The sequence below is a fragment of the Balaenoptera acutorostrata genome, chromosome 1, assembly GCF_949987535.1.
Source record: "Balaenoptera acutorostrata chromosome 1, mBalAcu1.1, whole genome shotgun sequence".
NCBI lineage: Eukaryota > Metazoa > Chordata > Mammalia > Artiodactyla > Balaenopteridae > Balaenoptera > Balaenoptera acutorostrata.
This window is the reverse complement of record NC_080064.1, coordinates 14,865,390-14,888,746: the sequence shown is the minus strand read 5'-3', so window position 1 is coordinate 14,888,746 and position 23,357 is coordinate 14,865,390. Positions and strand designations below refer to the sequence as shown.

Sequence of the window (23,357 nt, the reverse complement as noted above, 5' to 3'; positions counted from 1 at the left end):
TGATACTGGGAATGTGCCTATTCCGGGAGAGACTGAGCCCATTTAGGAAGGTGTCTTTATAAAATAACCACAGACTCATATTGAAGCACACTTTTTTTTTTTGGCCACGCTGTGCGGCTTGTGGGATCTCAGTTCCCCAACCAGGGACTGAACCTGTGCCCCCTGCAGTGGAAGCGTGGAGTCCTAACCACTGGACCACCAGGGAATTCCCTGAAGCATACTGTTGACTCTAACATGCAATCCGAAAGAATGAAAGTTAAGAAAGCAAAAATACATGTCCAAGGCACATTCATATAAGCCCATCATACTTCTTTATAGTTTTGGTGATATTGTACATCCCATGTTCTGTGATAAGATAACCTAGACTAGAAGACTGATGACCAGAATGCCAGCTTATCGATGACAGTGAAGACTGTAAATGCAAAGAGGAATAGACTACTTATGTCTGGTAATTGAAATATATATTCTCTCCTATGAAAAAGCCTGGAAAATAAGTCAAAGTGCTATTATAAGTTTGCTTGGTTATTGTGGACTTAGAATAGGGGTTGTGATATCCTATGCATGGTTTTTATCATAGATACATATCTGCAAGAGAGACCAGAATATTCACTTTCGCTGATCAGGACAGCCCTTCCTCATGCCCCAATAATGCTAACGCATACAGTATAACCATTGGATTCCACTCTTCCTAGACTTTATGTACACTACTTTCTTTCTGTTAAGTGCCTGCCATATGTCATTATACTCATGATATACTAACCATGTTTTCCTAATCACAAAGTATTTACAATTTTTTTAACTTTTTGTTTTGATACAGTTTCAGACTTAGAGAAAGATTACAAGAAGAGTCCTAAGAATTCTGATACCCTTCACTCGGATTCCCCAAATGTTAACATTTTCCACCTATTTGCTTTATCCTCCCTTCCCATCTCTCAATGTAGCTTTGCAATAGAGTACATAAAGCAGCATGCATTGTTTTTTTTTAATTGAAGTATAATTTACAATGTTTCAGATGTACAGCAAAGTGATTCAGTTGTTTTTATACCTGTATATATATACATATATATATATACTTTTTTTCAGATTCTTTTCCATTATAGTTTTACAAGATACTGAATATAGTTCCCTGTGCTATATAGTAAATCTTTGTTTATCTATTTTATCCACCACATTGATCTTTAAACCATCTAGTTCAGCTACGGCTGCTTAATTTTTTTCTTTCATTGTATTTCCTGTAACGTGACTATATCATTTCTTGCTTTTATCAGTTTTAAAATTTATTTTATTTCCTTGCCCAGCCACTTGGGCTTAGAAGAGAACTAGTATTTTAAGTCCCTCAGGTAATAATTTATAAAAATTATTATGTTTTAGTTTCTATCTTATTTTCTGGGCCAAAGTATTAGAAGCTTATGTTTCATCTAGAAGTCTTTTTTACTCCATTTATCCTGTTTCTTTCGTTATCTAAATTTAGAATGTGGATGCCATTCCAAATCTTTGTAGCAACACAAGAACCTCCAATACTGAAATTAATGTGGTATTTATAATGGAAGGTCATTACCCTAGAATGCATTCTTCAAATCAATAAGCCAGAAATATTAAAAATATATCAAAAAAATGTTTAGGTACAGGTGCAAATCTCCCTGTGATAGTCTGCATTTGCCTTTTTTACTCTCTTTCGTACAGCTGCAGCAGATGGAGGGGGATGGAGGAGAGCAGGGTCATTTGATCTTTTATTATTTTCTGAAGCCTCTCCAAGAGAACCTTTGCAGATTAATTTTGTCCTTTGGGTAAACTAAAATTAATGTCCCAAGAGCCACTATAAAATGCTTGGTCTCCAGCCTTCTCCTTAGGGTTCTTTCTGTATATTGTAATACAGCGATAGTTACTGTTACGGAAAGTTTTTTTTGCCCTGTCTTTCATCTTTCATCTTTTTTGTTTAAGGAAACTGCTGTTTTATTAACCCCTGATACAAGACACGAAAGGAAAATCCCTACTGTTATCACTGAAGCCATGTTTTCCTCCAAGACTGGCCTTGACTTGACTGAATTTTATTTCTAATGTAACATAGCTCTTTTCTTACGAAGAGTCTAGATTGATCACCAGGTACCAATTTATTTATCAGCATTACACCGGGAATAAAAGGCGCTCCTCCAAACCATGGGGGAGAATTTCAGGGCTTTCAGGATTTTCAAAACGTCTCCACAGTTCTTGTGAACATTTTTTGATGTGGGTGGACTGTGTGCCACAGGGCCTGGAGCTTGAAGTCATCCACCAAGAACTCACACACAAGAGGGCCCTCAAGGCACGCATACCTTTGCCTAAGTCAAACTGCTTTTCCCTCTTAGATCTGGAACCCAGGTCATTTTTTATCAGCAAAAATATAGACATTATCCTGTGGATAAAAGTTCACATTCTTTCAGTTCAGAGTAATGATTGTAAACTTGATCAAAGAACTCGGGAGGAGGATGGATGCATAGAGCAAGCAATCAGAGTTTTTTTTTTCCATTTCATTCAAGTTGATATTACAGTAGTACATCATGATACCGCATAGTTAAGAGCATTGTTGTAAAGAATATTAAATAAGTAGCACTCAGCAAAACAAGACAATAAGGCAAGGCTAGGATTTGGAGTTTAGGAGAGTTAATATTTCCTAAATTGAAGTTAGAAAAGTCCAGGAAATTGATCATTCTTAGGATAGTCTTATAGGAATGTGTGCCTTTAAGAAGTTTTTTTTTTTTTTTTTTTTTTTTTTTTTTTAAGTTTTACTTGATTTTATTTATTTATTTATTTATTTTTGGCTGTGTTGGGTCTTCGGTTCGTGCGAGGGCTTTCTCCAGTTGCGGCAAGCGGGGGCCACTCTTCATCGCGGTGCGGGGACCGCTCTTCATCGCGGTGCGCGGGCCTTTCTCTATCGCGGCCCCTCCCGTCGCGGGGCACAGGCTCCAGACGCGCAGGCTCAGCAATTGTGGCTCACGGGCCCAGCTGCTCCGTGGCATGTGGGATCTTCCCAGACCAGGGCTCGAACCCGTGTCCCCTGCATTAGCAGGCAGATTCTCAACCACTGCGCCACCAGGGAAGCCCAAGAAGTTTTTTTTTTTAAATTCTTTTCCATTATGTTTTATTACAGGATATTGAATATAGTTCCCTGTGCTATACAGACCTTGTTGTTCATCCATTCTATATATAATAGTTTGCATGTGCTAATTCCATCCCTCCCCCATACACCCTCCCCCTTGGCAACCACAAATCTGTTCTCTATGTCTGTGAGTCTGTTTCTACTTTGTGGATAAGTTCATTTATGTAATATTTTAGATTCCACATATAAGTGATATCATATGGTATTTGGCTTTCTTTTTTCTTTTTTTTTTTTTGGCTTTCTTTTTGACTTCCTTCACTTAGTATGATAATCTCTCAGTCCATCCATGTTGCTGCAAATGGCATTATTTCATTATTTTTTATGGCTGAGTAGTATTCCATTGTATAAAGAAGTTTTATTATTATTATTTTCAATTTTATTTATTTATTTACTTTTGGTTGTGTTGGGTCTTCGTTGCTGCATGCTGGCTTTCTCTAGTTGTGTCGAGTGGGGGCTACTCTTTGTTGCGGTGCGTGGGCTTCTCATTGTGGTGGCTTCTCTTGTTGCGGAGCATGGGCTCTAGGTGCGTGGGCTTCAGTAGCTGTGGCTTGCGGGCTCAGTAGTTGTGGCTCACAGGCTCTAGAGCACAGGCTCAGTAGTTGTGGCGCACGGGCTTAGTTGTTCCGTGGCATGTGGGATCTTCCTGGACCAGGGCTCGAACCAATGTCCCCTGCATTGGCAGGCAGATTCTTAACCACTGTGCCTGCCAATGCAGGGGACACTTCCTTCTTTATAGGGAAGTTCCTATAAAGAAGTTTTTAACAAAGAATTAGAAAATATAAAGAACAACCAAACAGAATTGAAGAATACAATAACTGAAATGAAAAATACACTAGAAGGAGTCAATAGTAGACTAAATGAGGCAGGAGAATGGATCAGTGAGCTGGAAGACAGAGTAGTGGAAATCACTGCTGCTGAAGACAAAAATGAAAAAAGACTGAAAACAAATGACGACAGTTTAAGAGACCTCTGGGACAACACCAAGTGTGCTAATGTTTGCATTATAGGGGTCCCAGGAGGAGAAGAGAGAGAGAAAGGGCCTGAGAAAATATTTGAAGAGATAATAGCTGAAAAGGTCCCTAACCTGGGAAAGGAAACAGTCACCCAAGTCCAGGAAGTGCAGAGAGTCCCATACAGGATTAACCCACAGAGGAACACACCAAGATACACTGTAACCAAAATGGCAAAAATTAAAGAGAGAATATTAAAAGCAACAAATAACATATAAGGGAACTCCCATAAGGCTGTCAGCTGATTTTTCAGCAGAAACTCTGCAGGCCAGAAGGGAGTGGCACAATACTTAAAAGTAATGAAGGAGAAAAACCTATGACTAAGCATACTCTACCCAAGGTTCTCATTCAGATTTTTTTTTCTTTTTTTCAGGATTTTATTTTCTCCAGGCCTTATTGAGATATAGACCCACAGCACTGGGTAAATGTAAGGCGTACAGCATAATGATTTGACTTAAAATCATCATAAAGGCATTATCACAATAAGTTTAGTGGACATCCATCATCTCATATAGATACAAAATGAAAGAAAAAATATGTATTTTTCCTTGTGATGAGAACTCTTAGGATTTATTCTCTTAAGAACTTTCATATATAACATACAGCAGTGTTAACTATATTTATTATTCTGAACTGATTCGGATTTGATGGAGAAATCAAAAGCTTTACAGACAAGCAAAAGCTAAAAGAATTCAGCACCATCACATCAAACCAGCTTTACAAAAAATGCTCAAGGAACTTCTCTAGGCGGAAAAGAAAAGGCCACAACCAGAAACAAGAAAATTACCGGATGAAAAGTTTACATTCTTTCTTTGCTAGTAGAAAAAAGGGGGAATGGAACGTTACCTGGCAAATAGCAAAGAGCGATGCAAACACGAGCTGGTAACATTACTAATGATGGTAATCAAAACATAAAAGGGATTTCAGCGCGAAGAAAGGACTGGTGATTACAATAATAGCGAGAGGTGGTGTGAGAAGGAGAAAGTTTTGCAAACTGAAGCGCTATACTTTAACTGTTGGGAGTGGGGGGTGGTCATCAGGGAAGTGAAGCAGGTGAGTGTGATTAGGCTTCCACGACCTCTTCTCGTCCTTAGCTTTCTTGAGCCGGGGCCATTATATTCGCCGATGCAGGTCTACTTCGCTGCCTTGGTCTAGTCAACTGAAACCAATTCCCAAACTCACCTCTCCGGAGTGCCCGAAAGCCACAGACCTCCCATTTTCGGGAACGACTACCAGCCCGCTAGCGCGGAGCTTAACGCTCCCGCCCTCACCCGAAGGACTACGTCCTGCGCAGGCGCATTCCCTCGTTCTCGTCCCCACGCCGCGTCACGCTCCCCCTGCGAGAGCAGAGGGAGGCTGTACTCGCGCGCTGCGTATTTTGCCTGGCGACTGCGTCGCGCAGTCTGACGCACCGATTGCGTCACTTCCGCCCCCTCCCGTGAGGAGGCGCTGGGCCGGTGGCAAGCCCCCGGAGGGAGCCGCAGTAGTACGACGGAAGATGGCGACGAGCGGCGGCGAAGAGGCGGCGGCTGCGGCGCCGGCGCCCGGGGCCCCGGCAACGGAGGCAGACACGACCCCGGGCTGGGAGGTGGCGGTGCGGCCCTTGCTATCCGCGTCCTATTCCGCCTTCGAGATGAAGGAGTTGCCGCAGCTGGTGGCCTCAGTCATCGAGAGGTACCGGGCGGCGTCCCCGGTCGGGCGGGAGCCGGGAGGGGGAGGGGAGGTCGTGCCAGAGGATCTGGACCCGCTGCCCGGCTACCTGCTGAGGCTCTGGGACCGCGGCCCTGGCCCCGGCTTCGGGGCTCCCCGGCCCTGGGAGAGGAAGGCTTGTCTGGTGTTCTTCCGCCAACCCGGGTAAATCCTGTGCCTCAATTTCCCTCACGAGCAAAACTTTTGAGGACGTCCTCTCGGGAGGGCGTGGCCGGGCTGGTTTCGGAGTAATTTTGAGATTCGTCGACCTCGTAGGGGAATGTTCCCAGGGCTGCCCCCATGTTAAGGTCAAAGCGCTGATGAGTTTGCATTTCTCGTCCGCGCTCATCCCCCTAGCCTGGGCCCTTGCGGAGCCCGGGGTTTAAATTGGAGAGCTACCACATAATTTAATAACGGTCTCCCTGGAGCTGTAAATTACTTGGGGGCACGTGCTGTTTCTGTGACTGAAGCCACTAGTTATCATTGATGACTTTATTTTCAGGTTGCACTTATGGTGTATTGCTACCGTAACGGTCTTTGATTAAAAACATTTAAGTGTTATTCTGAGAGGTCATTTTCCCACTGAAACCGTATACTCGCCCTCTCTCTCAATAAAATATCTTTAGACTCTTACCAACGGGACTGTTTATTGGTTTGCTGTTACATGAATTTTTCTTTCTGAGATTCTTAGATTGTGAGAATTGTGTGCATACAAGGCCAGTGATATCACGGTGCCTGCCTTTTCCTGTCTTACCTTGCTCAGAGCAGCCTTTCATTAGTTTAATGGTACACCTGCCTTTAAAGCCAGTCTCACTTTTATTTTTCTAGCCAAACCTGACTTCAGCAACTTTCTGCAGTTGCTAACTGGGTCATTTTAGCTTCATGCCAACAAGAGTGTACCTACATGTTATCCAGAAGGTTAGAAATTGCCATTTATTACTCAAGGGAGGCCCATGGTTTGACACATTGTCTATTATAGTGTTTATTGTTAGGTTTGTGATACTTTGGATGAGGTTTAAAAAAATAAATTAGAATAAAATAATGGTTTGGTTTGGTAAGTTCACAGTTAACTTTACAGATGGATTTTCCTATCTAATTATTAAGCCAAGAAAGTTCAGAAGATGTAAACAAATATCAAAGATACTGCTCTCAAATTATGTAGTCTCTTTATAACTGTTTTAAACAGTTGGATTAGTGGTATTTTTCCCGAATTACACTTGTCGTGTTACTTAGAGTGGTCAATGTTCCACTTTTTAGAACATTTGCTTTTATGTTTTTATGGACATGAGCTGAGTAGGTAATAAAGACATTTGTTGACACCCTGGCCCATACATCCAGTATTATGGGCCCAGGCCTTTTAAACTGTAATAGTTAAGCAACTGCCTCCAACCTGTAGTAGGAGCCAAAACCAGATATGTCAAGGTACGTTTGAATTTTGCCAAATAAGTGATAGTGGCCCCTCTTGCACTCTGTATAGCTAAGATAATCAAGGGTTGCCTGCGTTTATAGACACTAATAAGACCTCTTCATGGTTTGGAAAAGAAATCCAAACTGATGGCTGTTTAGTAACACATGTTTTTATTGGAAGGCAAGATCCTTGAAGTCTCTGTTCTGGTTTTTGTGGCTCAGTCAACTTTGGAAAAGCCTGTTATGTGTCCGCTTCAGGCTCTCTGAGAGCAGTATGATCTGAAGGTTGTGCTTACTGTCTGAGAGGTCATTTTCCCACAGAAACAGTTTTCTCTCTCTCTCTCCCTCCCTCCCTCTCTCAATAAAATATTTTCAGACTCTTGCAAATGGGACTGTTTATTGGTTTGCTGTTACATGGTTCTGTAATTTCCAGAGGAAATTTCCAGAAGAAATATCTGGTTTACAAGTTCTTTACAGTTAGAACAACTGAACATATCAAGTGTTCAGTTTGGTGTAGAGCAGAGGTCAGCACATTTTTTCTGTAAAGGATCAGAGTAAATTTAACTTGCAGGCCATACGGTGTGTACACTAGTTATCTCCGCCATTGTATGGCGAAAGCAGCCATACACATTACATAAATAAATGGGTGTGGCTGTGTTCCAGAATCTTATTTATGGGCACAAATGTGAATTTCATATGATACTTACATGTCACAAAATGTTCTTCTGATTTTTTTTTTTCCAGCCATAAAGACACATGTAAAAACCATTCTTAAATATGGGCTGAACAGAGATAGGTGACTGGCTGGATTTGACCTGCAGGCCAACCCCTGGTTTAGAGCACAAAAATTAATACCCTTCTGTCAATATTCTGTTTCTCAAAAGTTTTATTTGCTTTTTTTTTAAAAAAAAAAAAAGGGTGTCAGAATTGTGGAATTATTTCTTGAACATCAACTTATGGCCACTGAGTATAGAACCAGGTCAGAGCCAGCACTGTACAGATGCTGTGGCGCGCTTCGCTTTGCAGGTAATCAAAGGTTTAGGTGTCTAGGCTGCTACTTTACCTCTGTTGTTGCCACTCCCAGACAGTCCCGTGTTTCTTTCTGTGGTTATGCCTTCCATGTTTTTCTTCCTTCCCTCCAGGGACCTTCTATTTTTCTGTTGCAGTCTGCTACTCTCTGCTTCCCTTTTTTTTTTTTAAACTCTTTTTTTTTTTTTTTCTTTTTGATGTCCTGGCTCCATCATGTCAGCTCTTAACTTCCTGTCCGGTGGCCTGCTCATCCATTGAATCCCTCCCTTTTTGACCTTTGGGGACGATGACACATGCCCTGAGAGACTCCTCCGCCATTCTACTTTCTGCCTCTATTCTTTCATACTTTTATAGTTGGAATTGACCTTTGGGTTTGAAGAAAAGGTAGAAGAAATAATTCCTAGATCCAGACCCTGTTTTTTTTTTTGGCTGCCCCGCGAGGCTTGCAGGATCTTAGTTCCCCAACCAGGGATTGAACCCGGGCTCTTGGCAGTGAAAGTGCAAAGTACTAACCACTGGACTGCCAGGGAATTCCCTGGGCCCTGTTTGTTAAGTTTGACTTTGTAACCAAACTGAAACAAAGGAGGGATTAGCATGGATAAATTGGGAAGCATACTCTCAAAAGTGTCCTTAGATTTTTAAAGGAGAAAGATACCTGAGTTTACTTAAAGGGGACTTCATCTTCATTTCTGCTGCTTGTTGATAGCATGTCTTTCAGTAGTAAAGATTGAAAATCTTTTAAACACCATTACTTTTCTAGACCAGAAATGAAGCTAGAACTAGCTTAATGGAGCACATGCCATATGTGCTTAATTGCTTGAAGTGTAATTGCTGAATGTAGCCTTATATACTACCCAATACAGAATTCCTTTTTTTTTTTTTTTTAATATTTATTTATTTATTTGGCTGCGCCGGGTCTTAGTTGTGGCACGGCGCACCGGATCTTTTTAGTTGCCACATGCAGGATCTAGTTCCCCGACCAGGGATCTAACCCGGGCCCCCTGCATTGGGAGCGCGGAGTCTTACCCACTGGACCACCAGGGAAGTCCCCAGAATTCCTTTCTTAACTCTGTACAGGATATGTTGGTGAGAATGGTTCTCATTGAATAATTTGACTGAGTCTTTGTAGATTAAAAAAAAAAGAAAAAAAAGCCCTTTTCCCCTGAGCCAGTCCTTCCTAGGCTGTCCTGCCTTTCTTAGTGATAAGCCGCCTTGAGTCCCTGCCTCCCAGCTATTTGATAAAATTTAGGCTGAGGAGACCTACTTGGGAAGGCAGAAGCTGTTACAACATCCCCATTAGATAATGCACAGTCATTTTCTAAAAATCTCTTAAGGGAGAAAGGGGTGCACTAGTGCCATCATCAGCTGAGTTCGTGATTGACCTACAGAAAGAAAGCCAGCCACCAAATGATAAGTGTGTATAGTTAGTTGTGAGATTAGGTAATGTTTCCATGTCTCAGTATTACATTCCCTGCAGGTTTGTGGAGAGTGTGAGGGATGTATGTGAAAACTTTCAGTTCTTTGGTTAACATGTATTAAGTACTCTGTGACACATAGCAGGTGGTCAATAAACATATATTTTTTAAATGAATATAACTCATTAATGTATTTGTTATGCTTGTTTCATGATTCTAAGTATCTTGGAACAAGCATAATAGATTCTGTACTTGGGAGTTTATGATTCTGATGAGGAGAAAGGGCTTTGTGGAGTTTCCACAGTTTACAACAAAGATATGAATAGTAATCTAAGAGGGAGAAGGAAGGTGAATCCTTAGTCTTTTATTTTATTTTTTTATTTTTTTTTTAAACTTTGGGTTTATTTATTTATTTACTTCTGGCTGTGTTGCGTCTTCATTTCTGCGCGAGGGCTTTCTCCAGTTGCGGCAAGCAGGGGCCACTCTTCATCGCGGTGCGCGGGCCTCATTATCGCGGCCTCTCCAGACGCGCAGGCTCAGTAATTGTGGCTCACGGGCCCAGTTGCTCCGCGGCATGTGGGATCCTCCCAGACCAGGGCTCGAACCCGTGTCCCCTGCATTGGTAGGCAGACTCTCAACCACTGCGCCACCAGGGAAGCCCCTTAGTCTTTTATTTTGCCCCATCAAATTTTTCACCTCTTCCTAGAAAAACCCAGATAGTTCCAGACCCTGGCCAGTTCTTTTATACTTACACGTCAAATTGGACTTCCCTGACCAAATTGGACTTCTGCTTAGCTGCTGTTTCCCTTTATGCTCTGCATTGCATTTATTTTGTGTGGAATAAAGCCACTTCAGATTCCTTGTCTTTTCAGCAGTGTTTGAGGCTCTGTGATACTTCTGTTGCAGAGTTTGTTAGGCGAAGCAGACGTTTGAGGAAAATAGCTTGACTGCCTAGAGGAGAGATATTTTTACCTTGAAATCTCCTTATTTTTCTTCCTGTCATATTTGCCTTCAATTTCTGCATTCTTCCCCTTCCTACCTAACGTCTTGCCCTTTGTTCCATTTTTCCATTTCTTTGCCTCCTTTGGTGACTTGGTGTCTGTCAGGTTCTTGGGAAATGAGGGTGGGGTAAGGAATCGAGGCGGCACATCTTCATCAGGGACTCAAACACACTTGTTTCTTTAGAATCAAGAGATAACAACATTGTCCTTTGGGCCACATGTCCACCTGCCTACTCTCCCCTTTAAGTCTTTTTTTTTTTTTTTTAAAGCAGGCACTCCGATATATTTTCTTTTTCTTTTTCTTTTTTTGGCCGCAACGTGCGGCATGCGGGATCCCAGTTCCCTGACCAGGGATCTCACCCTTGCCCCCTGCATTGGAAGGGTGGAGTCTTAACCACTGGACCGCCAGGGAAGTGCCCCACCTTTAAGTCTTTTTAAAACTCATTTCCCTAGGTTTATCCTTACTTGTCCTAAGCAAATCGTAAGTTGAGCCTCAAGACTGCTCCATTTTTTTCTATTGCCAATGTCCATCTTTCCCCAAAGTGCGTTCTTTGTTCTTGATTGGAATAAAGCAGTTGTGTATTTCTAGGGCAGGAAGTAGGGTTTGTTAAATCATAATAGGGCAGCATTGAACCAGGCAATTAAATGTGTTTACTCCTGTATTTTGGATATATTTTGTTATCTGAATGGGAATGAAAGCAGCAGAATAAGTTCGTTCTTTGGATAGGCAGTTTTTCTCTTAGTTTTGGTAAACCTGTTCAGTTGAAAAATGTGGGGGTAAGCAGCTCTGAAACTTTGAAGTAAAGCAGAGAAGGTAAATACTTAGTAAAATGGATCAGATTACAGGGTGGGGAAACCTTAGAACAATGAATGCATAAGTGTAAGGATGGGAGTGAAGGAACAGCTATTCATAGGAGGTGGAAGCAGGGGGTTGGGGACTTCTCTGCTGAATGTGATGTGACCCTCACCAGTGTGATGGCCCCTGAAGCTTTGAGTGTTGCTTGATGTTTTAAGGTTTTTGTTTCCTTCTTTTTGTCCATCTGACAACTAGGGAGAAATGATCCTTGATGGGCAGGGAGGTTCTTGCACATCACAGGTGCTCCATAAATATTTTTTCTTGGTGAAGGAGTTATTCCAAGATAAGGAACTGATCTTTGATAAACACCCGTTTATCCTTGATAAATCTCCAAATAGCAAAGTGTTTGCAGTGCCAGACTCTTAAGTGTTGTTTGAGGTGATTCATCACTCACAATGGCACCTTCCAAATGTTGAGCTTGTCTTTTTGGCTCCTGTGTTGATTTGGCAAATGGATAGAGTGCTGACTCTGTTTACGTTTCCCTTCCTAGGCTGATAGTTCTGTTGGAGAATTAACTTACTGAGGAAACTGTTTAGCCACATTGCTCTCCTCTTTCCATTTAATAAGACATTTTAGTGTTTTCTGTGCCTTCTTGTTCCATGGGTTGCAATTAGCATCTGATTTGATAAAGAGAATGACATAAATGTATCCAGTTTTTAGACCTAGTTGGGCTCCAGATTTTCACTGAAGAGGCCATTTTCTCAGGTAAAGATAAGGGATGTGGTTAATAATCACTTTGTTGTGATCTAGCTGTATCCTGTGGGTGTGGGGAGGGGGATGGAGGACTCTGATACCTAAAGAATTTTGGATTTTATCACCCATCAGATGATTTCTTCCCATGAGTTGTTGATTCTTTTTAAGTTACTGCATTATGGACTGGCCTTGTTTGGTCTTCAGAATGTGTTACTATAGTCTGTATTCCCACTAACAGTATTTTGAGTGCCCTGCTTTACCCCTCCTTTGGCCAGCTCATGGCATTATTAGCTTTGTCTTTGCCAGTCAGTAATACAGGACAAGATGGTATCCTGTTGTGTTTTTACTTGTATTTCTTTAATTCTAAGTGAGTTTAAAAGTGTTTCCTGTTTATTAGCCTTTGCCACTTACTAAGCCTGATACTTTGAACAAGGTACTTAGTTTTAACTCTCTAAGCTTCACTTTCTCAACTTGGATATAGGGATGATAACAGTGCCTACCAAGTAGGATTGCTACAAGGATTAAGTCAGGTAATGCCTGTAAAGGGGTAGGGTATCTGGCATATAGTAAGCACTAAGTAAATGTTGGCTGAATTATTTTCTTTGCAGTGAATCAGAAATCCTGCACCACGAGAAGCAGTATGAGCCATTCTACTCATCTTTTGTTGCACTTTCCACACACTATATCACAACAGTTTGTAGCCTCAGTAAGTATTCTATTCTTGTCATTCCCTTTTAAGGGCTCATGAATAGGGAAATTGTGTGTCCTCTTGTTACGGTGTCTGAACAAGTTGTTAATGAAGTCTGTATTTTAGTTGTAACCTGTTCACTCGAGTGGAGACAACTGTCAGTATGATAAGGCTCTGGAAGTTCCTTTACCGAGGCCAACCAAAAGGGATTAAAAAAACTATTTGGTTTGGACATCTATTTCATAACCATTAAGTTAACCTTCCTTGCCTTTTTAATCAAAAGCATTTTATTGATTTTATACATGTAATTATTAGTGTGCTAATTTTGGGGGGCAGGGTGGGTGGGATTGGGGGGTTAGGTTAGGTGGATACTGACCTGGGGTTAGCAGCCACTAACCAAGGCTCTATTCCTTATTTGGTTTTGGTGAGAAATTAAATTCTGCTTTTGTGTTCTCTGGTATGTGACTGGATTTCAACTTCAGTTCCCCATCTTTTAAACTTTTCTACCCCCAAACGTGACCAAGCCCTTACTTTCCACTCTTTCTGAAATTTTGCATTTTCACTTTTCTTTCCAATCTTAACGCATATAGTTCTGAAGAATTTGAATTATTTTACTTAAATAGTTTGCTAAGCAAGCAAAGTGAAAGGAAGTTACAGGGTTGCTGAGTAATCTTTCGGTGTCTAGTGCTGTTTATTATAGGCATTGGCTACCACTGTAAGAATCACTTTTAGATTGGAGAAGCTTTGAGTAGGAAGCGTGTTGCAAAAAGGGAAAGGAGAGGTAGTGTAGTCTACTGGGTAAGAGCATGAACTTTAGAGCCAGACTTCCTGGATTTAACTCCAGCTTCGTGACTTTGGTCAAGTCATTTAACCTGTCTATGGTTTAATTTCCTTATCTGTTAAAAAAAAAAAAAAGAAGGGAAGGGGGGGTAACAATATTATCTACCCCATAGAATTGGTTTAGGGATTAAGTGGGTTAATACATTTGAAGTGCTTGGTACTTACTGTGATGTATTTCCTATTATAATTATCTTAATTTCTAGTAAATACAAGATAAATTGATCTAGAAGCAGTTGATGCTTATCAATGCCAAAATGCCTTTGTTTGCCTGTAGGGTTGTTGGTTCTAAATAATTATTCTCTTAGAATGATATTGGGAATGTTGGACATACAGAGCTCAATACTTATTTGGTTTATTGACTGTGAGGCTGAAGTGAGTTATAGCAGTCTGAAGTTAAGTAAAGTTTATTCCTTTCTCAGTTCCCCGGAACCAACTTCAATCTGTGGCAGCAGCCTGTAAAGTCTTGATTGAGTTTTCTCTTCTGCGTCTGGAGAATCCAGATGAGGCTTGCGCTGTGTCCCAGGTAAGAGTGATGGGCCTATTTCTGGCCCTTATTTTGTGGTAGGCTTGTGACTGACAAGTGGAATGATGGAGAAGGGATGGCATAGAGCAGGGGTTGGTAAACTTTTTCTGTAATAGGCCACATAGTAGATAATTTGCCGACCATCCAGTCCCTGTTACAGCTGATCTCTGCCTTTTAAACTCTGCCTTTGTAGTGTGAAAGCAGCCACAGACAATACGTAAATGGATGAGCATAGCTGTGGTCCAGTCAACTTTATTTACAAAAATAGGCAGTGAGCTGAACTGGGGCTATGGTTTACCAATCCTTGGTATAGAGGGCTGCAGAGGCTTTTTCAAGGATTGCAAAGATATGCCTGTGGGGGCCAGGCAAGTGACATAAAGTGAGTCAAGTATGCTGGTTGAGAAGGGTGCATGACCCAGCTATAAAGGGGCCAATCACTGTTTGGCTCCAGCTGACTGTTGCCGTACAGGAATGGCAACAGAGTTGCTCTGTCTTGTAAATTATTGAGAGACAGGAAATCTGGATTTGTATGTTAAATCTTCCATATTTTAAAAAGTTGGCCATAACTTCAAATTAAAACAACAACAACAACAACACTGAGAACAGTAAGACAAACCTGCAAGCAGATACGGTCTGATACGGTCAGGTTGTGATCTCTGCCTTTACTGTTTTTCCTAATTTGCAGTTCTTGGTATGAACCTAAATTTGGCCCTTTGCCAGCTAGAAGTCCCTAAAGAATAGACTCTTCTAAAAGGCATATTTGAATTTTTTTTTTTTTCCAGAAACACTTGATTCTCCTCATCAAGGGCCTGTGCACTGGCTGTAGCCGATTAGACAGAACTGAAATTATCACATTTACAGCAATGATGAAATCGGCCAAGTTGCCACAAACAGTGAAGACACTGTCAGATGGTGAGTATTCCTTCACCAGACTTGGTTTCTTGGCCAGTCGTCTGGCCAGCTATTTCCTCTTTTGCCTTCTAGTGGCACTCCCCTCATCCCTCTCTTGCTTTTATATTTTGTAGTGGAAGATCAGAAAGAGCTGGCTGCACCAGTAAGCCCAGAGCTGAAGCAGAAGGAGGTCCAGATGAATTTTTTGAACCAGCTGACATCAGTTTTCAACCCTAGAACTGTAGCATCATCACCCGTAGGTCCACAGACTCCGGTGAGTTACTTCAGCCAAATGGCCTCATCCTGTGGGGTTTGTTAAGATGATAATACTAGGAAAAATAGCTAGCAAATGTATTTTACATTTGTGATGTAAAATGATGTACCTGCCTTTGGTACAAAGCTGAAGAATACAAACCAAAAATAAGTAACACCCCAATTCCTTCTGTTCACAGTTATTACTATTTTGAGGACCATTCTTCCAACATTTCTCAATGCAAGTAGACAAAGAGCATGTACTCCTTTCTGTAAAAGGCATCACTCTATACTAGTTACAGGATATATATATTTTAAAGCTATATATTTTCCCCCTCCTCTTGGAAAAATGACTTGTATTTTCCCCAACATTAGAGAGGAATTTCCCCCTCATTAACTGGGGGGTCTGAAGAGTGTCTGTGGAGCAGCTGTTTAGTTTGGATGGTTGGTTCTATTCTGAACTTGAGGACAGCAATCAACAGATGATAGTATCTTGATGGGCCTTTCACATCCTTTGTTTCTCTTCAGGCGGAAGGAGAAAATGATGAGCAGTCATCCACAGATCAAGCCTCTGCTATCAAAACCAAGAATGTGTTCATAGCTCAGAATGTGGCTAGTCTTCAGGAGCTTGGTAAGACTCTTAATTGTCATCAGAAAGGTGGTTTCTCTGCTTTCAGAAATTCCTTAAGTGGAAGAAAATCAAGCAGTAGAGGCCTGTTTGTAAGGTTGAGCTTTTTCGTTAATTCAGGTGGCTCAGAGAAGCTACTGCGTGTGTGTTTGAACCTGCCCTATTTCCTACGCTACATCAATCGGTTTCAAGATGCAGTGTTGGCCAATTCCTTCTTCATCATGCCTGCAACAGTAGCTGATGCCACTGCTGTTCGTAATGGGTAAGGTGCTCCAGGGCACATATGCTTTGCGTTTTAATGCTGCTCTCAAAAAGAGAGAAACTGGTTAATTTTTATGGCATGCCGACTTTCTTTAACTATCAGATTATAGAAGCAGGTGACTCAAAGAGACACTTTTGTTAATCTTCTCTTACATTCCAGTTTTCATTCACTGGTGATTGATGTAACCATGGCATTGGATACCCTTTCTCTACCTGTGTTGGAACCTCTCAATCCTTCTCGTTTGCAAGATGTGACAGTCCTCAGCCTAAGTTGTTTGTATGCAGGTGAGCAGTTGTTATATCTGATCTCATGTTCTCAGCCAAGGACAGTTACACTTTCTGGAAACCATGAGATTCTTCTGAGTACTCTCTCCCCCTTTACTTAGACCCTTCTCCCAAGGATCATCTAATATCTCACCTAGATGAAATGAGGTCTCAATAGGAATCTTGTAAATTCGCTTATTGTTCAACTGCTGCCATTGTGTTATGTGGATATTTGATTTCATAGTGTGTGCACATGGTAAGTGTCTGCTGTTTGAAAGCAAAATTCCAAGTGCTTTTGGGATATTGAGATGAGCAGTATGTAATCCCTGCCCTCAAGGAGGCTATACTCGAGCAATGGAGGATAGATAGGACCACAGAGTGTAATATAAAACAGGAGATGATAAAGGCAATAAGAGAAGTATAGAATATTATGGGCACACAGAGAAGGGAGAATTGAGTCTTGCTGTGGGAGCAGATTTGAGGAAGGATTCATAGAACAGGTGGTATCTGTTTATATTGATAAATGCAACGACTGTTATTCTTCATGCTGCCGCAAAATCCCCTCCCTTCCTGTTGATTATGCTGCCTTGGAAGTGGGGCCTGACAGCTGGTGTTTACTCTCTTTTTTTTTTTTTAATTTTATTTATTTATTTATTTATTTTTGGCTGTGCTGGGTCTTCGGTTCGTGCGAGGGCTTTCTCTAGTTGCGGCAAGTGGGGGCCACTCTTCATCGCGGTGCGGGGACCGCTCTTCATCGCGGTGCGCGGGCCTTTCACTATCGCGGCCCCTCCCGTTGCGGGGCACAGGCTCCAGACGCGCAGGCTCAGCAGCTGTGGCTCACGGGCCCAGCTGCTCCGTGGCATGTGGGATCTTCCCAGACCAGGGCTCGAACCCGTGTCTCCCGCATTAGCAGGCAGATTCTCAACCACTGCGCCACCAGGGAAGCCCTACTCTCTTTTAAGTTATTGTTACAGTGACTTTTTAACCCAAATCACTGATCCTTGATTTTAAATACCATAGTCCTGGTATGTCTTGGGAGGCATAACAATTTCCGACGTTTACTGGGTTCTGTGAGTGAGGATATGAACAGTCTTGGAAACCTGACCTCGGGAGCACCAAGAAATTGCTGAGGTTAATCATCTCCGTACATTCTTTGAATGGCTTTATTGTAAACATCTGTGTGTAAACAGGAATATAAAGATAAACGCACTTTCAATTGGGGAAGGCAGTATTCACAAAGGAGTTCTGTTGATGTGTCTTGCAGGGCAGGTAGGATTTCAGTTTGGCTATCCCTAGGCAGAGGCAAAAGCAGGACCAAGAGTATCCTGGAATTTGGGGGAACATTGTGTGTGTGTGTGTGTGTGTGTGTGTGTGTGTGTGTGTGTGTGAGTTTAGTGGGTGTTGGACAGCTGGAAAGAAAGTACAACCCAATCACAGAGGGCTTAGAAATGCAGTCTAAGTCATTTGGACCATATCCTGTAGGCAGTAGAGACCATTAAAGATTTTGAAGTGTGCTATGATCTGAGCTATACTTTAGGAGCACATTGAAGCAGTAGTACCAGGCTGGAAGATCTGCTAGGAGGAAGTTGTGGTCATTTGGGCAAGATAGGTGAAGGGCCTGAGCGAGAGCTGCAGCAGTGGGAATGGAAAGCTAAGGCAGCATGTGAGCAGGCGCTCTCTCCAAGCCCATTTCCAGTGTTTATTCCTAGTTCTCTATCTTTGATTTTTGCATTTTTAAATTTGGGGTTTATTAATTTCAATTTTCAGGGAATTTCTTGAATATCACATGGATCTCAGTGTACTTAGTTGATAAGGATTAAAGAGTCCTTAAAAATTCTTAGCTGTTAAGGGACTTCCCTGGCGGTCCAGCGGTTAGGACTCTGCACTCTCACTGCTGAGGGCGCCTGTTCAATCCCTGGTCGGGGAACTAAGATCCCGCATAAAAATTCTTAGTTGTTTAAAGAGCCCAGATTTGGTTTGTTATTGAAATTTGATCACTTGGGATTTGATTTAAAGAAAGGGATTTGGCCTTGATGTCTTTGAGAAATACTAAGTGTGGGATTGTTTTTTTTTTCCATCATCTTAAAAATTTTAAAAATATTTTAAAATTAATAATTTCGGGGCTTCCCTGGTGGCGCAGTGGTTGAGAATCTGCCTGCTAATGCAGGGGACACGGGTTCGAGCCCTGGTCTGGGAAGATCCCACATGCCACGGAGCAGCTGGGCCCGTGAGCCACAATTGCTGAGCCTGCGCGTCTGGAGCCTGTGCCCCGCGACGGGAGGGGCTGCGATAGAGAAAGGCCCGCGCACCGCGATGAAGAGCGGTCCCCGCACCGCGATGAAGAGTGGCCCCCGCTTGCCGCAACTGGAGAGGGCCCTCGCGCGAACCGAAGACCCAACACAGTCAAAAATAAAAATAAATAAATAAATAAAATAAATAAGAAAATCCTTTAAAAAAAAAAAAAAAAATTAATAATTTCATTTATTTTTTATTTTTTATTTTTTATTTATGGCTGTGTTGGGTCTTCGTTTCTGTACGAGGGCTTTCCCTAGTTGTGGCAAGCGGGGGCCACTCCTCATCGCGGTGCGCGGGCCTCTCACTATCGCGGCCTCTCTTGTTGTGGAGCGCAGGCTCCAGCCGCGCAGGCTCAGCAATTGTGGCTCACGGGCCCAGTCGCTCCACGGCATGTGGGATCTTCCCAGACCAGGGCTCGAACCCGTGTCCCCTGCATCGGCAGGCAGACTCTCAACCACTGCGCCACCAGGGAAGCCCAATATAATTTCATTTTTAAAGCAGTTTTAGGTTTGCAGAAAAATTGAGCAGATTGTACAGAGTTCCCATATCCTCTCTCTCCGTTATATACAGTTTCCCTTATTATTAACAATTGCGTTAATAGGATACATTTGTTGTAATTGATGAACCAATATTGATACATTATCGTTAACTGAAGTCCATAGTTTACTATGTTAGGGTTCCTTTTTTGTGTTGTACAGTTCTGTGGGTTTTGACAAATGCATAATGTCATGTAACCATCATCATTGTGTCATACAGAATATTTTCACTGCCCTACAAATTCCCTGTGTTCCACCTAGTGGTCCTTCTCCCCTACCCCTAACGCCAGTCCCTAGAATCCACTGATCTTTTTTTTACTGTCTCCATAGTTACCTTTTCCAGAATGTCATAGTTAGAATCAACTATATAGTATGTAGCCTTTTCAGACTGGCTTCTTTTGCCTGCAGGGGGTGGGGGGTTTCAGGACCCCCCTGGATACGAAACTCCATGGATGCTCAAAGTCCCTTGTATAAAATGGTGTAGTACAGTCAGCCTCAGCATCTGCAGATTTGGCATCCACCGATCCCACCAGCTGCATCTCCCGATGCGGAACTGGGGATGTGGAGGGCCAGCTGCATGCATTTAAGGGTCCTCTGTGTCTTTTTGTGGCTTGGTAGCTCATCTCTTTATTGATGAATAATATTCCTTGTATCGATATACCACAGCTTGTTCATTGATTCACCTATCAAAGGACATCTTGATTGCTTCCATTTGTTGGCAGTTATGACTAAAGCTACAATAAATATTTGTGTACAGGTTTTTGTGTGGATGGAAGTTTTCAGCTCATTTGGGTAAATACCTAGGAGTGCGATTGTTGGATTGTATGGTAACACTGTGTTTAGTCTTGCCCTTATGGAATTTACTTTCAGTAATCAAATCATGGAATTGCTTGTAGGTGGGTTGTGTTTTTGTGTTTCAGTTTCTTGGAATGTGTGTATCTTTTCTTTTTCAGGTGTGAGTGTGGCAACTTGCATGGCCATCCTTCATGTGGGTAGTGCTCAGCAAGTGCGGACAGGGTCCACGAGCTCCAAAGAAGACGACTATGAGAGTGACGCAGCTACAATTGTTCAAAAATGTGTAAGCTACGCCTCTGGGGACACGGAACCTTGATTATTCAAATGAGGGAATATGGCCAGTTCCACTTTCTTTCTTTTTAGAGGGAAGGACATGGAGTACTCTCCATACCTCTTCCCCTTGGGTAGTAGGTCTAAGAGGTAGGCCTTTAGCTTGTTTATTTGGCAGATTGGTTGGCTCTGCAGGAAACACTGCAACTTTGTGGTGGCAATGGACTTTGTGAAAGATGAGTCATTCAATCAGCAAATATATGTAAGGGCTTACTGTACTGTGTCAGTGTACTTTCAGTGGAGGCATACGATAGACACAAGACAGCTTCAGATAGTGATAAGTGGATTGGATGAACAAATGTGATAGAACGTGATCTGATGTGGTCCTGGGTGTGTTGCTTTAGATTAGATGGAGGGGACGCCTCTGAGAAGGTGACATGTGAGCTGAATGAAAAGACAGAGTCAACATCTTATGAAGGTCAAGGAAAGTGTGATGGAATTCTATCATTGGAAGTGGCTTGAGGATATTGATGTCTTCAAGCTAAATTGCTTTGGGTAGGATTTAGCATTTGTAATGAACTATGTCAACTTGCTCAGATTTTTGTGTATGTTTGATATTGGACAGCTCGAAATCTATGACATGATTGGACAAGCAATCAGCAATTCCCGCCGGGCTGGTGGTGAGGTAAGAAGTCTCTGCTATATTCCTGTCTTATATATAGTCTGTAAGGTACGTAGCGTGTAAGATCTCTGTTTATATATATTTTTTGTGCCTTTTTCAATAGCACTATCAGAACTTCCAATTGCTGGGTGCCTGGTGTTTGTTAAACAGCCTTTTCCTCATATTGAACCTCAGTCCTACTGCGTTGGCTGATAAGGGGAAAGAGAAAGATCCGCTGGCTGCTCTCCGGGTCAGAGACATCCTTTCTCGTACAAAGGAGGGAGTGGGCTCTCCAAAGCTGGGGCCTGGAAAAGGGTATGTGTCCCCTTGACTGCTGCTCAGGTTTTGTTTTCCTGCCATTTTATATTGATGGGGAGCTAGTGTAACTCCTCTCATCTCCACAGCAATAGAAAAATTTGCCTCCATCCAGTTGAACGTAACTACTAAGAGGATGATCATAGTTTACTATCTCTACATCATAGCTGTATGGTTTTGGGTAAATCACTCATTCTCTCCAATCTTGTTTCCTTCTCTGTAAGAGGGAGGAAATATCTGTGTAATACATATTTTAGGAATTCTGTGAGGTTCAAATCAGAAAAAAAATGCTTCTATTTTGTAAAATGGGCTTGTTTGACTTGGAGTTGGTTACTCACTTGTGTGTTTAACCTGTAAAGTGAGGATTCTGTCAGGTCCTCCTGGCTTCCTGAAACATTTACTACTGTTTTGATGAAGTCTGGACAGAAACCTTTGCTTGCCAGGAAAGAAGTTAGAGATGTGACTTCTGTGTTGTTCAAGGTTTTATTTTCTAAGCCTAGGCATTTCTGGATTTTATTTATTTTTTCAGTCCCTACCATGTACCACTAGTCTCTATCCAGCCATTGAGGATAGAGCACTAATCAAAGCAATCTCCTTGCCTTTATAGAGTTTATTTTCTAACTGGAGCAACAGTGAACAAACATACTAGTAAGTTCATAATAGATTATCATATATGAGTGTTGTGAAGAAAAATAAGCCAGAACAAGGAGTTAGGGAGTGTCAGGGGCTAGTATTTTAGTTAGCACGGTCAGGAAAGGGCTCTGAGAACAAGGTGTAGAAGTGAAGTGACAGATGAGCCATGCAAATATTTGGGGTAGAATTGTTCAGGTTTTGAGGTGGAAGTATGACTGGCATTTTTAAGGCTCAGCAAGGTCAGTATGTCTAGAATAGAGAAATCGAGGAGGGAGAGTGGTAGAAAATTCTGTCAGAGAGGTAGCCAGGGCCAGATCACCTAGGGCCAAGTGTAATCTGTAGGTGTTAGAGGGTTTGTGAGAGGGGAGTGACGTGATCTGAATTATTAGTGACTGGAGAACCCAGCTGTTCTATGGAGAATACGCTGCGGGATCGTAAGACAAAGGGGAGAGAGAACAGTTAGGAGGCTCAAGCCTTACTCCGCACAAGCGATGAGGGGACTCAGAGTGGGTGGTAGTAAAGGCAGGGAGAAGAGGTCATATCGGGATGTTTTGAAGGTACAGCTGACAGGATTTGCTGGTGGCTTGGAGGTTGAGTGTGAAAAACATGACATCAGAATTTTGTGGCATGAGTACCTGGGTTGTGTAATTTACTGAGATAGGGCACACCAGTTTATGAGTAGATTGGATGGCAGGAAGTCGAAGAAATGAATTTAATCTGGGCCATGCTGCTTTTGAGAGGACTGGCATATCTTTCTGTGAGATGTTGAGTAGGCACTTGTGTATGTGAGTCTGGAGTTCAAGGAGGAAGTTGCATTCTGGACCTCATTCAGCAAATTATTCACTACTTTCTCTGTTCCAGGCTCTGTGTTAGTTCTGGAATGCTGTGATGAATAAAAAAAAATAGACACATTCCGAAGAGACAAGAAGTTATTCATGCAAATACATGTCAAATTGTATCTAGAGAGTATTATAATAGGGGCTTTTGACCTGGTTAGAGAAATCAAGGCAGGCTTCCCTGAGGAAGTGTTACTGAGCTGAAATCTGAAATAGACATTAGGGTGGTAGGAAGTAGACACTAAGCAAAATAGGGAGGTAATCATGTTCCAGAGAGAACAGTAGTTTGTGATTTTTGAGCATCTGCATGTGTGGCATTGTAAAGGGAAATGGAAGAATGCCAAAAGGTTTATCCTTAGAAGTAGCAGAAACATTTGAAAAATGGCTGTAGTGTCTTGAGACTTAAAAGAATGCAAATACATTGTGTAGGTTG

General features: G+C 42.1%; 1 protein-coding gene and 1 long non-coding RNA gene across 9 annotated transcripts in view; one reads left to right on the top strand and one right to left on the bottom strand.

Annotated features, from left to right (window-relative positions):
* Positions 1-3,087: 3,087 nt before the first annotated feature.
* Positions 3,088-5,452, bottom strand: LOC130708953 (uncharacterized). Its single transcript, XR_009009338.1, has 3 exons — positions 5,329-5,452; positions 4,221-4,305; positions 3,088-3,880 (listed from the first exon to the last, which is right to left on the bottom strand). It is a non-coding gene; the product is annotated as an uncharacterized LOC130708953 (long non-coding RNA).
* Positions 5,453-5,583: 131 nt separating this feature from the next.
* UBR4 (ubiquitin protein ligase E3 component n-recognin 4) overlaps positions 5,584-23,357 on the top strand; it is a 129,979-nt gene continuing 112,205 nt past the window's right edge. For all 8 annotated transcript variants that reach the window (XM_028164698.2, XM_028164693.2, XM_028164695.2 and 5 more), the window contains exons 1-11: positions 5,584-5,820; positions 12,845-12,942; positions 14,184-14,287; positions 15,070-15,199; positions 15,313-15,452; positions 15,959-16,061; positions 16,179-16,320; positions 16,480-16,604; positions 20,368-20,492; positions 21,105-21,164; positions 21,265-21,455. In XM_028164698.2, the coding sequence (XP_028020499.2) occupies positions 5,645-5,820; positions 12,845-12,942; positions 14,184-14,287; positions 15,070-15,199; positions 15,313-15,452; positions 15,959-16,061; positions 16,179-16,320; positions 16,480-16,604; positions 20,368-20,492; positions 21,105-21,164; positions 21,265-21,455 (1,394 nt within the window). In that variant the 5' untranslated portion in view covers positions 5,584-5,644. The remainder of the gene's footprint in view (positions 5,821-12,844; positions 12,943-14,183; positions 14,288-15,069; positions 15,200-15,312; positions 15,453-15,958; positions 16,062-16,178; positions 16,321-16,479; positions 16,605-20,367; positions 20,493-21,104; positions 21,165-21,264; positions 21,456-23,357) is intronic.